Source organism: Carcharodon carcharias, chromosome 16, assembly GCF_017639515.1.
Source record: "Carcharodon carcharias isolate sCarCar2 chromosome 16, sCarCar2.pri, whole genome shotgun sequence".
NCBI lineage: Eukaryota > Metazoa > Chordata > Chondrichthyes > Lamniformes > Lamnidae > Carcharodon > Carcharodon carcharias.
In genome coordinates, this window is record NC_054482.1 from 93,691,045 (window position 1) to 93,705,094 (window position 14,050).

Here is a 14,050-nt window from a genome sequence, read left to right on the forward strand (position 1 = left end):
AGACTAGTATTTTAAACTTAAATAAGGGTAATTATGAGGTTGTGAAAGCAGAGCTAGCTAAAGTGAACTGGCAAATTAGGTTAAGGAATAGTTCAAAATAGTTATTTAAAGAGATATTTCAAAATACACAGAATAGATACATTCCAACAAGAAAGACAAATTCCAAGGGAGAACCCACCATCTGTGGTTAACTAAAGATGTTAAAGATAGTATTAAATTTAAAGGAAAAGCGTATAACTGCACAAAGATGGGTGGCAGGTCAGAAGGCCGGACAGAATATCAATAACAGCAAAGAATGATCAAAAGATTGATGATAAAGAAAAAATTAGAGTACAAAAGCTAGCTCGAAATATAAAGACAGGAAGTAAGAGTTTCTATAGTTATTTTAAAAAGAGTTAACAGTGTGAGTGTTAGTCCTGTAGAAAGTGAGTCTGGGGTGTTAATAATGGAAAATAAGGAAGTGGCAAATGAATTGAACAGGTATTTCAGTCTTCACTATAGATATGAGTAACATCCCAAAAATTGCTGTAAATCAGGAAATAGGAGGGAGGAACTCGGAAAATTACACTCACCAGGGAAGTGGTACTGAGCAAATTGATGGAGCTGCAGGCTAACAAGTCCCGGGTCCTGATGGGCTTCATGCTGGGGTCTTAAAAAAAATGGCTAGTGAGATAGTCGATGCTTTGGTTTTAATTTTCCAGAATTCCCTAGATTCGGGGAAGGTTCCATTAGTTTGGAAAATAACGAATGTAACTCCTTTATTCAAAAAGGGAGGGAGACAGAAAGCAGGAAACTAGGCTAGTTAACTTAACATCTGTCATAGGGAAAATGTTAGAAGCTATTATTGAATATGTTATGGCAGGGGACTTGGAAAAATTCAGCATTATCAGACAAAGTCAACATGGTTTTGTCAAAGGGAAATCATGTTTAATCAGTTTACTGGAGTTCTTTGAAGAAGTAACATACGCTGTGGATAAAGGGGAACCAGTGGTTATACAGTACTTAGATTTTCAGAAGGTATTTGATAAGGTGTCACAAAGATTATTGCGAAAAATAAAAGCTCATGGTATAGGAGGCCCCAACTTTTTACAATTTATATAAATGACTTAGGCGAAGAGACCGAAGGTTTGATTGCTAAATTTGTTGACGACACAAAGATAGATTGGATAGTAAGATGTGAAGAGGGCAAAAGGAGACTACCAAAGGGATATAGATAGGTTATGATTGGGCAAAGACCTGACAAATGAAATATAATGTGGAAAAGTGTGTAGTTGTCCATTTTGGCAGGAAAAAATAAATGGTGAGAGATGGCAGAACTCTGAGATGCAGAGGGAATTAGGTGTGCAAGTGCATGAATCTCAAAAGGCTAACATGCAGGTACCGCAAATAATTAGGAAAGCTAACAGAATGTTATCAATTATTGCAAGGGGAACTACTTGTGTACAGTTCTGGGTACAATATTATAGGAAGGATGTGAACACATTGGAGAGAGTGCAGAAGGGGTTTACAAGAATGGTCCCAGGGAAGAGAAACTTCAGCTTTGAGGATAGATTGGAGAAGTTGGGACTGTTCTCCTTGGAGAGAAAGTGGCTGAGAGGAGATTTGGTAGAGATGTTCAAAATCATGAGGGGGCAGGGCAGAGTAGATAGGGAGAAGCTGTTCCTACACGTAAAAGGATCAAGAACGAGAGGGTACAAATTTAAAGTGACTTGCAAAAAAAGCAAGTGTGACGTGGAAAAAGTTTTTTCACACGACAAGTGGTTCGGGTCTGGAATAGACTGCCTGGAATTGTGGTGGAGGCAGGTTCAATCGAGACATCCAACAGGGAGTTAGATGATTATTTGAATAGAAACAATGTGCAAGGGTATAGGGAAAAGGCACAGCAATGGTACTAGGTCATAATGTTCATTTGGAGAGCCAGTGAAGACATGATGGGAGAATGGCCTCATTCTGTGTTGTTAAGATTCTGTAGCTCTGTGATTCTGGGAATTGAATACAAAAGCAGGGAGGTTATGCTTCAGCTATACAGGGCATTGGTGAGACCACATCTGGAGTACTGTGCACAGTATTTAAGGATGTAAATGAATTGGAAGCAGTTTAGAGAAGGTTTACTAAACTAATACCTGGAATGGGTGGGTTATCTTATGAGGAAAGATTGGACAGGCTAGGCTTGTATTCGCTGGAAGTTAGAAGAGTAAAAGGCAACTTGATTGAAATCTTTAAGATCCTGAGTGGCCTTGATGGGGTTGATGTGAAGAGTATGTTTTCTCTTGTGGGAAAATCTAGTACAGGGGCCACTGTTTAAAAATAAAGGGTTGCCCATTTAGGGCAGAGATGAGGAGAATTTTTTCTCTCAGAGGGTTATGAGTCTTTGGAATTCTCTTACTCAAAAGGCAGTGAATGCAGAGTCGTTAAATATGTTTACGGCAGAGCTAGATAGATTCTTGATAAGCAAGGGGGGAAAGGTTATTATGATAGGCAGAAATGTGGAGTTGAGGTTGAAATCAGATCAGCCATGATCTTATTGAAATTCAGAGCAGGGCCGAGAGGCCTACTCGTTCTCCTAATTCTTATGTTTGTATGTCCAATGCATGTGGCAACTTCGGCCTTACAATCAGCACAAAGAGAACTGAACTAATGTACCAGCCTGCTCCAGGAAAGCCCTATCTTAAGCCCAAGGTTTAAGTCTATGACCAGAACCTGTCAGCAGTGGATAAGTTCACTTATCTCAGCAGCACACTCTCTCAAGTTGTCTATATTGACGACGAAGCACATGCAAGTATTGCAAAAGCAAGTGTAAACTTTGGAAAACTTTCAACATCAGTCTGGGAATGAAGAGGAGTAAGTTTACCCACCAAACTGAAAGTCTATAGAGCACAGACCTGCCCACTCTGCTCTACACATGCGAGACTTGGACAGCGTACCAGTGTCATGCCAAGAAGCTCAATTACTTTCACTTGAGCTGCCTTTGGAAGCTGGAAAGTAGGACAAAATACCAGGCACTGCCTACCCCAGCTGGTATGCCAAGCATCCTCACCATATTGAGACAGTCACAACTGAGTTAGGCTGCCAAAATGCCTGACACCCACTTACCAAAGCAAATCTTATATGCACAGCTTGCATCTGGGATGCACTCTCAAAATCAAAGGGAGCGCTACAAAGACACCCTGAAGTCTTTATTTGAGAGTTTTGATATCAACTTCGAGTCCCGGGAGAAGCTCACACAGGATTGCTGCACCTGTCACAACCAAATAAAACAGTGCGGCCTCCTTCAAAAGCAAACGCATATGAGGCAGAGAGAAAACGCAAGGAGAGGAAATCTCAAGCCAGCAAATTGTCCAAAACTCAATTGCTGCGGTATCTTGCCCTATTAGCAGCAGAATCTTCCAGATGCAGATCAGCCTTAGAAGCCAACGGAATCCTAACAAACACCTCAGTTGATTAACATGGTAATCTTCACCTCAAAGGGCAAGCAAGCAGGATCCTCACCACCTTCTAGGTGGAAAACTTACCTCTACATGGCCTCTAATCCTCCTACCAATTATTGTAAATATATCCCTCCCCTAGTTATTGGCTTTTGTGATAAGCGAAATAGGTTCTTCCTATCCACTCTGTACAGGCCCCTCATCATTTTGTACACCTCAAGGAAATCTCCCCTCAGCCTCCTCTGCTCCAAAAGAAACAAACGATGCCTAGAAATCTAAAATTCTCCCTTCCTGGCAACATCCTCATAAATCTCTCGTGCAATCACATCCTTCCTGTAATGCAGTGACCAGAATTATAGGTAGTACTCTATCTGTGGACTAACTAGTATTTTATACATTTTTTCACTCACTCACAGGATGTGAATATTGCTAGCAAATCCAGCATTTATTGCTCATCCCATGTTCCTTCTTAACCTGCCTGTCCTGCCACCTGTGGACATGCACTCCAAGGTCCCTCTGTCTTTCTATACTTCTCAGTATCCTACCTTTGTGTATTCTCTTGCTTTGTTTGCCCTCCCCAAAAGCATCACCTCACACTTCTCTGGACTGAATTCCATTTGCCACTTTTCGGCCCATCTGACCAGTTCATTGATATCTTCCGGAAGTCTGCAGCTTTCTTCCTCACTATCAACCACACAACCAATTTCTGTATCATCTGCAAACTTCTTAATGCTGCCTCCTACATTTAAATCAAAATCACTATTAAATACTACAAAAAATAAGAGACCTAGTGCTGAGCCCCAAGGGAAACAGCCTTCAAGTCACAAAAACACCCATCAACTCATTACCCTTTTCTTTCTACCATTGAACCAATTTTGGATTCACCTTGCCATTTGCCCTTGGATCCCATGGTCTTTTACTTTTCTGACCAATCTACCATGCGTGCACTTCTGAAAAGCCTTGCTAAATTCCATTTGGAAAATCAAATGCGCTACCCTCATCGACCCTTATTGTTACTTCCTCAAAAAAAATTCCATCAAGTCGGTCAGACACAACCTTCCCTAGACAAATCCATGCTGACTGTCCTGGCCCCAACCTAGTATTACCATTCTTCAAACCCAAATTCATTCATCTTGTCTAATAAAGGTTGTAAAATTGTTACTAAGTATGTCAAATTTGAATTATTTTGATTCTATTCACATTGGGAAATAGACTGCAACTAAAAGAGAGATTTTTCAGATCCTCTGCAGGATCAACATTTTAAAGCCCTCAATTGTTTCACTATGGGTTCTACTGATCTGTATCTGTATTCCAATAGAGATCTTGCAGCAACATTGAACAGCTTTTAAGGAGGTGGGAACAGCAATCCATTATATGAACTGGATTCATACGGTGCTAGCAGCACTACAAGCCTCTGTGTACCTCCCACACTCGCTTACCTGTAAGGTGCTGGTTGAACCCAGGACCTCTTTGTTAATTCCAAGGGTGTGCAGTGACATCATGGCATCTTGTCTCTCTAACTTCTTGGTCACTTTCAGTGGCTCATCTACAGAACAAAAAAAAAAGCACCTAACTTCTTGCAGTTTGGCTAAAAGTTTTTTCTGACTGTAACATTTTTATGAATCCAGTTTAGTGTACCAAAACACAGAACTACATTGACAGAAATTTGCTTTTAGTTGGGAGTTGATAGGAATGTTAACCCAAGCAGGACACCTTTCCCTAAATTGAGTAGTCACATGAGACATAAACGAGACTGTGTACCACCACTCTCAGAAATGACATTAGATGCTGAAGCAGTGTAGAAAAATGCATGTCAAACTGTACCCTGGTGATTTATTAAAATACAGAGTTTGACATAGACAAAATATAACAAAATCTAGGTATTTTACCTTTAACTGTTGGTAGATGAAAAGGAATGGAATGACCATTCCGATCTCGCTGCACAATTTGCTGCATAAAAGTCATGTGGTCAGAATCAGCCAACGGCAACTCCCGATCTCCAAGATCCTGTTGCAAACAGCTATGGAAAAGATTTAACAGGATCTCATTGGGTAAAGGGGTAGTGTCCTTTGTACTCCCATCATCCTCTGCTGAAGGAAGGGAAACAACAGATGATAAGGTCCAAACATTCACAAGAACCCAGCTTTGGACAATAATTTGGACAATAACAAGTGGAATAATTTACAGGTGTATCAGACTCAGATAGTCATATCAGTAACCAGTTCCTGTAAAGAATGCTATATTCCTGTAGCCATAAGCTAACTGTCGTTCAAAGGGTTCTATTGTTTGTTCCCTCGTTAAACTATCATTTTAAAAACACAACCTAGTACTATATTTAGAAAAAATACAAGTTTCATCACTATCTATTTCTCTGTATTTTTATTTTTAAGTTGAAGAACAAATAACTTTTTCCATCAATGCTATACATGGGCATTGAAAGAACAAAGAAGCGCATGGAAATTAAACCCAGTTAAAGGTCCTTCCCTATCCACTCATTACCCCCTGCTTCATACCATGTGGAAAAGCAAATATTAAGCATAGGACTTACATTTCCCACTCTCTTCCTTAGGCAGATTTGGATAATGCAGAGTTCCCCTTCTTACCATATATATAGCTTATGTACTATCTTAGAGCAGCAGGCAAGTGATATAGAAATTGTTTGCACCTGTATTTCCATAAAATTGCATACGCATGCATCTTCATCACACAGAAGCAATATGGGCATCTTTCATTTCAGAGAAAGCATAACATTGAAACCTTACCTTTAGTCAACATGTGGAAAAATAGTTCTATTTGCTGACACTTTGTTAAAATCTTCATTAGATCAAACTGGAATGGTACAGCTCGGATGAAATCATTTTCTCCTTCATAATTGCCTGCTTGAAAGAGAAAAGGGAAGTCAATCTAGGTGTACGAAGGAGTAAAAAGAAGCAGAATACAGTACAGAGGCTGTGACAAGAGTCCCTTTAATTTAAAGTAGATATATCAACAAGCTTATTTTGGAAAAAGAAAAGACCTGATGGAAGCTATGTACTAAGAAGAATAATTTGAATAATTATAAAGCAATTCAGTCAAGGGTTGCGTTATATAGAGATTGAGACAATAATAGAAAGCTGGAGAAGCCAAGAAGCAATTACACAATGATCAATTTGTTAAAATACTGAAAAGAGAGCCGAGACTGTATTGGTTTGCAGTATCAGACAGACCCCACAGACAGTACATATAATGGTGCTCATCCAATGGACTAATGGATAAGGCAGTGCTTAAAGTTGCGCAAAGTCATACAGGCCAAGAGCTCTGTCCTGCCTTAGCAGATCTCAGTCAGCGTAAGAGTTGGGGCATTGCTGACAATACTCCAGGGCTGATAGATTCTGCCGTTGCTGTTAGGGATGAGTGTTCAGCAAGGAGACCAATTATTCTCCATCTAGGTTGATGTTGTCCCCTATGTGATGTTACTCCAACTCTTGATTTGTAGATCCAATTGCAAATATTACATATGAAGTCACTGTTGGAGGGGTTGGTGAAGGCACTGGCCTTGTGGCATGCAACAGGAGTTGATCCTCTTCTCCTCAAATCTTGAGATTGCTTGATGACAGAGGCTTCTCCATTTGGATCTGCCCAGGGTTGTTTTTTCCTACGTTGTAGGGTCCAACTTACATGCTGAGGTTGGCTTTCAGAATGTCTTTGTATCTGAGTTTAGAATGCCCTATGGTGCAGGTTCCCATGCTCAACTGGCTGTAGAATACTGCCTTTGATTTGGGGGAATCGTCCATGCAAACCACACGACCGACCCACCGAAACTGAGTTCTAACGAGCATATTCTTGACACCAGGTATGCGGCACTTTACAAGAACTTCAGTGTCAAGGATTTTGTTCCTGCCACTTGATGTTGCATTTGGATCTTACGTAGCGAACATGGAACGGATCTAATTGCTTTATGCGAGGCCAGTAGATTTTCCATGCCTCGTAGCCATAGAGAAGTGATGTGAAAACCACTGCTTGGTAGACTTTGATCTTTGTTTTGAGACAAATTGCAAAGCTAAGGAGTGCAAAACATATGACTCTCACTCTAGATTATCATCCAGTGGCTCCCAGTCTAAACTCAAACTGTTCAATCCAAGCCCAGCAAAATATAGCCCATTTCAGAAGAGGGACTGGACATAAAAGGGAAATACATTAACACAAGAGATGGCCATTTACTGTTACCAACATTAACATCCAGTTCAGTACCGTTTCGAAACATCGACATATCTGCACAAATGGCTAGAACTGTATGAAATAAAAAAAGAAAATGCTGGAAAAACTCAGGTCGGACAGCATCTGTGAAGAGAGAAACAGAGTTAACGTTTCGAGTCCGTATGACGACTCTTCAGGCCTAGAAATGCCAGTTTGGAGCTAAAAGTAGGTGGAAGGACTTAGTCATATGTTACTTTTTTTTCCTCTCTAAGTTCCCACTTGGCTGGCTTATTTTCTAATGGAACAAATTCTTCTGAGGTCATGTACCCAATAGCAGCACAACACCAATTCCTGCTAACTCAGCCTCTACTTCATCACTCCAGTAGATAGTTAGATGGCAATTTTCTCTTATGACTGCCAACTTCAGTGAAGACTCTGATTTCTGATAAAAGGAGACAGACAGAGACTGAAAATAATTGAAGTGTAATGGAGAGGACTACCTTACACCTGTGTACACAGTATGAAAGAACACATAGTAAACAGCTTCAAAGCTTATTCAGTAAAACTCTGGTGAAATATTCAAAAAAAGGAGGGACCCAGCATTAAAACAAAGAAGTTAGCAGTAAGAAGGGAAGTTAGGCAGAATTTTTGCGAATAACTTACTTTGAAAAGGTAAAAGTGAAAATAACTGAAATTAATCCTATAAACAAACACAGCATTATTTAACCTAAATATTTATTCAGAAAAAAAATGAGGTGAAAACATGGCAATTCAATGAATTAAAAGATGTTTTACAGCCACAGAGTACTTGAAGCAAAAGCTAGGCTCAAATTGTCAGCACTTGCCACTTCTGACTGCTGGCTGCAAGGGTCTTACAAGAAACATATCTGAGCAGTCTCAAATCAGACCCCAGTAATCATAGCCTTTCTCAAGGGCAATTAGGGATTGGCAATAAGTGCTGGCCTAGCCAGTGATGCCCAACTCAAGAATTTTAAAAAAGCATGGACAACACAGCAGTAGAACATCATTCTGGAATAATATCAATGACAGCAGTAACTACATGCAAAGGTAGCCCAGTAGTACAGGGGTGAACACTTTAACAAAAATACTTGCAATGAGAGAGCCACATCGCCTACTATAATAGAAGCCATTGCCTGATTCACTGCTGCTTGTGATAACACAAAGGAAGAAAGGATATTAATCAAAAAGCAGAATACACTGTTCTTTCTGGAGGAATGTGCCTCAGTGCTAGGGTGAAGGATTTACCAGCAGAATGTGCTTCTCACACACACGCCCTCCCGCGCACACACATACTCGCTCCCGCACACACACACTCGCTCGCTCCCGCACACACTCGCTCGTTCCCGCACATGCACACACACACTCGCTCCCGCACACACACACTCGCTCCCGCACACACACACTCGCTCCCGCACACACACACATACGCTCCCGCACACACACACACACATGCTCCCGCATACGCTCCCGCACACACACACACACACACGCGCTCCCGCACACATACACACACGCGCTCCCGCACACGCACACACACACTCCCTCCCGCACACACACACTCCCTCCCGCACACACACACTCCCTCCCGCACACACACACACACACACACACTCCCTCCCGCAAACACACACTCGCACCCGCACACACACACACACACTCGCTCCCGCACACACACACACACACACGCTCCCGCACACACACACACACACACACACGCGCTCCCGCACACACACACACACGCGCTCCCGCGCACACACACACACACGCGCTCCCGCACACACACACACACACGCGCTCCCGCACACACACACTCACGCTCCTGCACACACACACTCCCTCCCGCACACACACACTCCCTCCCGCACACACACACTCCCTCCCGCACACACACACTCCCTCCCGCACACACACACTCCCTCCCGCACACACACACTCCCTCCCGCACACACACACACACACACTCCCTCCCGCACACACACACTCGCACCCGCACACACACACACACACACACACTCGCTCCCGCACACACACACACACACACACACACACACTCGCTCCCGCACACACACACACACACTCCCTCCCGCACACACACACACACTCCCTCCCGCACACACACACTCCCTCCCGCACACACACACTCCCTCCCGCACACACACACTCCCTCCCGCACACACACACTCCCTCCCGCACACACACACTCCCTCCCGCACACACACACTCCCTCCCGCACACACACACTCCCTCCCCCACACACACACTCCCTCCCCCACACACACACTCCCTCCCGCACACACACACTCCCTCCCGCACACACACACTCCCTCCCGCACACACACACTCCCTCCCGCACACACACACTCCCTCCCGCACACACACACTCCCTCCCGCACACACACACACACACACACTCCCTCCCGCAAACACAGACTCGCACCCGCACACACACACACACACACACACACTCGCTCCCGCACACACACACACACACACGCGCTCCCGCACACACACACACACACACACGCGCTCCCGCACACACACACACACACACGCGCTCCCGCACACACACACACACACGCGCTCCCGCACACACACACACACACGCGCTCCCGCACACACACACTCCCTCCCGCACACACACACTCCATCCCGCACACACACACACTCCCTCCCGCACACACACACTCCCTCCCGCACACACGCACACACACACTCGCACCCGCACACACACACACACACACACTCGCTCCCGCACACACACACACACACACACACACACACACACACACACTCGCTCCCGCACACACACACACACGCTCCTGCACACACAGACACACTCCCTCCCGCACACACACACTCCCTCCCGCACACAGACACTCCCTCCCGCACACAGACACTCCCTCCCGCACACACACACACACACACACACTCCCTCCCGCAAACACACACTCGCACCCGCACACACACACACACACACACACACTCGCTCCCGCACACACACACACACACGCGCTCCCGTGCACACACACACACTCACAGTCCCGCACACACACACACTCACGGTCCCGCACACACACGTGCTCCCGCACACACACACACACTCACGCTCCCGAACACACGCACTCATACTCGCTCCCGCACACACACACTCACACTCGCTCCCGCACACACACACTCACACTCGCTCCCCCACACTCGCTCCGGCACACCCGCACCCACACTCGCTCCCGCACACACACACAATCGCTCCCGCGCACACACACAATCGCTCCCGCGCGCACACACAATCGCTCCCGCGCGCACACACAATCGCTCCCGCGCGCACACACACACTCGCTCCCGCGCGCACACACACACTCGCTCCTGCGTACACACACACACTCGCTCCCGCACACCCGCACCCGCTCCGGCACACCCGCACACACACCCGCTCCCGCACACACACACACACTCGCTCCTGAACACACACACACTCGCTCCCCCACACACACGCTCCCGCACACACACACTCGCTCCCACACACACACACTCGCTCCCACACACACACACACTCGCTCCCCCACACACACACACTCGCTCCCCCACACACACACACTCGCTCCCCCACACACACACACTCGCTCCCCCACACACACACACTCGCTCCCCCACACACACACACTCGCTCCCCCACACACACACACTCGCTCCCCCACACACACACACTCGCTCCCCCACACACACTCGCTCCCCCACACACACACACACTCGCTCCCGCACACACACACACACTCGCTCCCGCACACACACACACTCGCTCCCACACACACACACACTCGCTCCCACACCCACTCGCTCCCGCACACACCCACGCGCTCCCGCACACACACACTCGCTCTCACACACACACATACTCGCTCACACACACACACATACTCGCTCACACACACACACACACACACTCACTCCCGCACACGCACACACCCGATCGCTCCCGCACACGCACACACCCGCTCGCTCCCGCACACGCACACACCCGCTCGCTCCCGCACACGCACACACCCGCTCGCTCCCGCACACACACACACACACGCTCCCGCACACACACACACACACGCTCCCGCACATACACACACACGCTCCCGCACATGCTCCCACACACATACACATGCTCCCACACACACACACATGCTCCCACACACACACACATGCTCCCACACACACACACATGCTCCCACACACACACACATGCTCCCACACACACACACATGCTCCCACACACACACACACACACACGCTCCCACACACACACACACACACGCTCCCACACACACACACACACACACACGCTCCCACACACACACACACACACACGCTCCCACACACACACACACACACGCTCCCACACACACACGCTCCCACACACACACGCTCCCACACACACACGCTCCCACACACACACGCTCCCACACACACACGCTTCCACACACACGCGCACACACATGCTCCCCCACACACGTGCACACACATGCTCCCCCACGCGCACACGCCCACACTCGCTCCCACGCACGCACTCGCTCCCACGCACGCACTCGCTCCCACGCACGCACTCGCTCCCACGCACGCACACACTCGCTCCCACGCACGCACACACTCGCTCCCACGCACGCACACACTCGCTCCCACGCACGCACACACTCGCTCCCACGCACGCACACACTCGCTCCCACGCACGCACACACTCGCTCCCACGCACGCACACACTCGCTCCCACACACGCACACACACGCTCCCGCGCCCACACACACTCGCGCCCACACACACTCGCGCCCACACACACTCGCGCCCACACACACTCGCGCCCACACACACTCGCGCCCACACACACTCGCGCCCACACACACTCGCGCCCACACACACTCGCGCCCACACACACTCGCGCCCACACACACTCGCGCCCACACACACTCGCGCCCACACACACTCGCGCCCACACACACTCGCGCCCACACACACTCGCGCCCACACACACTCGCGCCCACACACACTCGCGCCCACACACACTCGCGCCCACACACACTCGCGCCCACACACACTCGCGCCCACACACACTCGCGCCCACACACACTCGCGCCCACACACACTCGCGCCCACACACACTCGCGCCCACACACACTCGCGCCCACACACACTCGCGCCCACACACACTCGCGCCCACACACACTCGCGCCCACACACACTCGCGCCCACACACACTCGCGCCCACACACACTCGCGCCCACACACACTCGCGCCCACACACACTCGCTCCCACACACACTCGCTCCCACACACACTCGCTCCCACACACACACGCTCCCACACACACACGCTCCCACACACACACACACGCTCCCACACACACACACACGCTCCCAAACACACACACACACGCTCCCACACACACACACACACGCTCCCACACACACACACACATGCTCCCACACACACACATGCTCCCACACACACACACACATGCTCCCACACACACACACACGCTCCCACACACACACATGCTCCCACACACACACATGCTCCTACACACACATGCTCCTACACACACACACACGCTCCCACACACACACGCGCACACATGCTCCCACACACACACTCGCACACATGCTCCCACACACACGCGCACACATGCTCCCCCTCCCACACACACACGCCCCCACACACACACGCTCCCACACACACACGCTCCCACACACACACGCTCCCACACACACACGCTCCCACACACACACGCTCCCACACACACACACGCTCCCACACACACACACACATGCTCCCACACACACACACATACATGCTCACACACACACGCTCCCACACACACATACACACACACACACACACACGCTCCCACACACACACACACGCTCACACACACACACATGCTCCCACACGCACACACATGCTCCCACACGCACACACATGCTCCCACACGCACACACATGCTCCCACACGCACACACATGCTCCCACACGCACACACATGCTCCCACACGCACACACATGCTCCCACACGCACACACATGCTCCCACACGCACACACATGCTCCCACACGCACACACATGCTCCCACACGCACACACATGCTCCCACACGCACACACATGCTCCCACACGCACACACATGCTCCCACACGCACACACATGCTCCCACACGCACACACATGCTCCCACACGCACACACATGCTCCCACACGCACACACACGCTCCCACACGCACACACACGCTCCCACACGCACACACACGCTCCCGCACACACACGCTCCCACACACACACGCTCCCGCACACACACGCTCCCACACACACACGCTCCCACACACACACGCTCCCACACACACACGCTCCCACACACACACGCTCCCACACACACACGCTCCCACACACACACACGCTCC

At 48.6% G+C, this 14,050-nt stretch overlaps 1 protein-coding gene across 9 annotated transcripts in view; it reads right to left on the reverse strand.

Moving 5' to 3' along the window:
• The window catches only part of szt2 (SZT2 subunit of KICSTOR complex), a 247,917-nt gene that overhangs the window by 179,396 nt on the left and 54,471 nt on the right, over positions 1–14,050 (reverse strand). For 5 of the 9 annotated variants that reach the window (XM_041208820.1, XM_041208821.1, XM_041208823.1 and 2 more), the window contains exons 21-23: positions 6,188–6,304; positions 5,315–5,515; positions 4,865–4,971 (exon numbers count right to left, since the gene is read on the reverse strand). In XM_041208820.1, coding sequence (XP_041064754.1) covers positions 4,865–4,971; positions 5,315–5,515; positions 6,188–6,304 — 425 coding nt within the window. The remainder of the gene's footprint in view (positions 1–4,864; positions 4,972–5,314; positions 5,516–6,187; positions 6,305–14,050) is intronic. The other 4 variants (XM_041208824.1, XM_041208825.1, XM_041208817.1 and 1 more) reach the window with 2 other exon arrangements.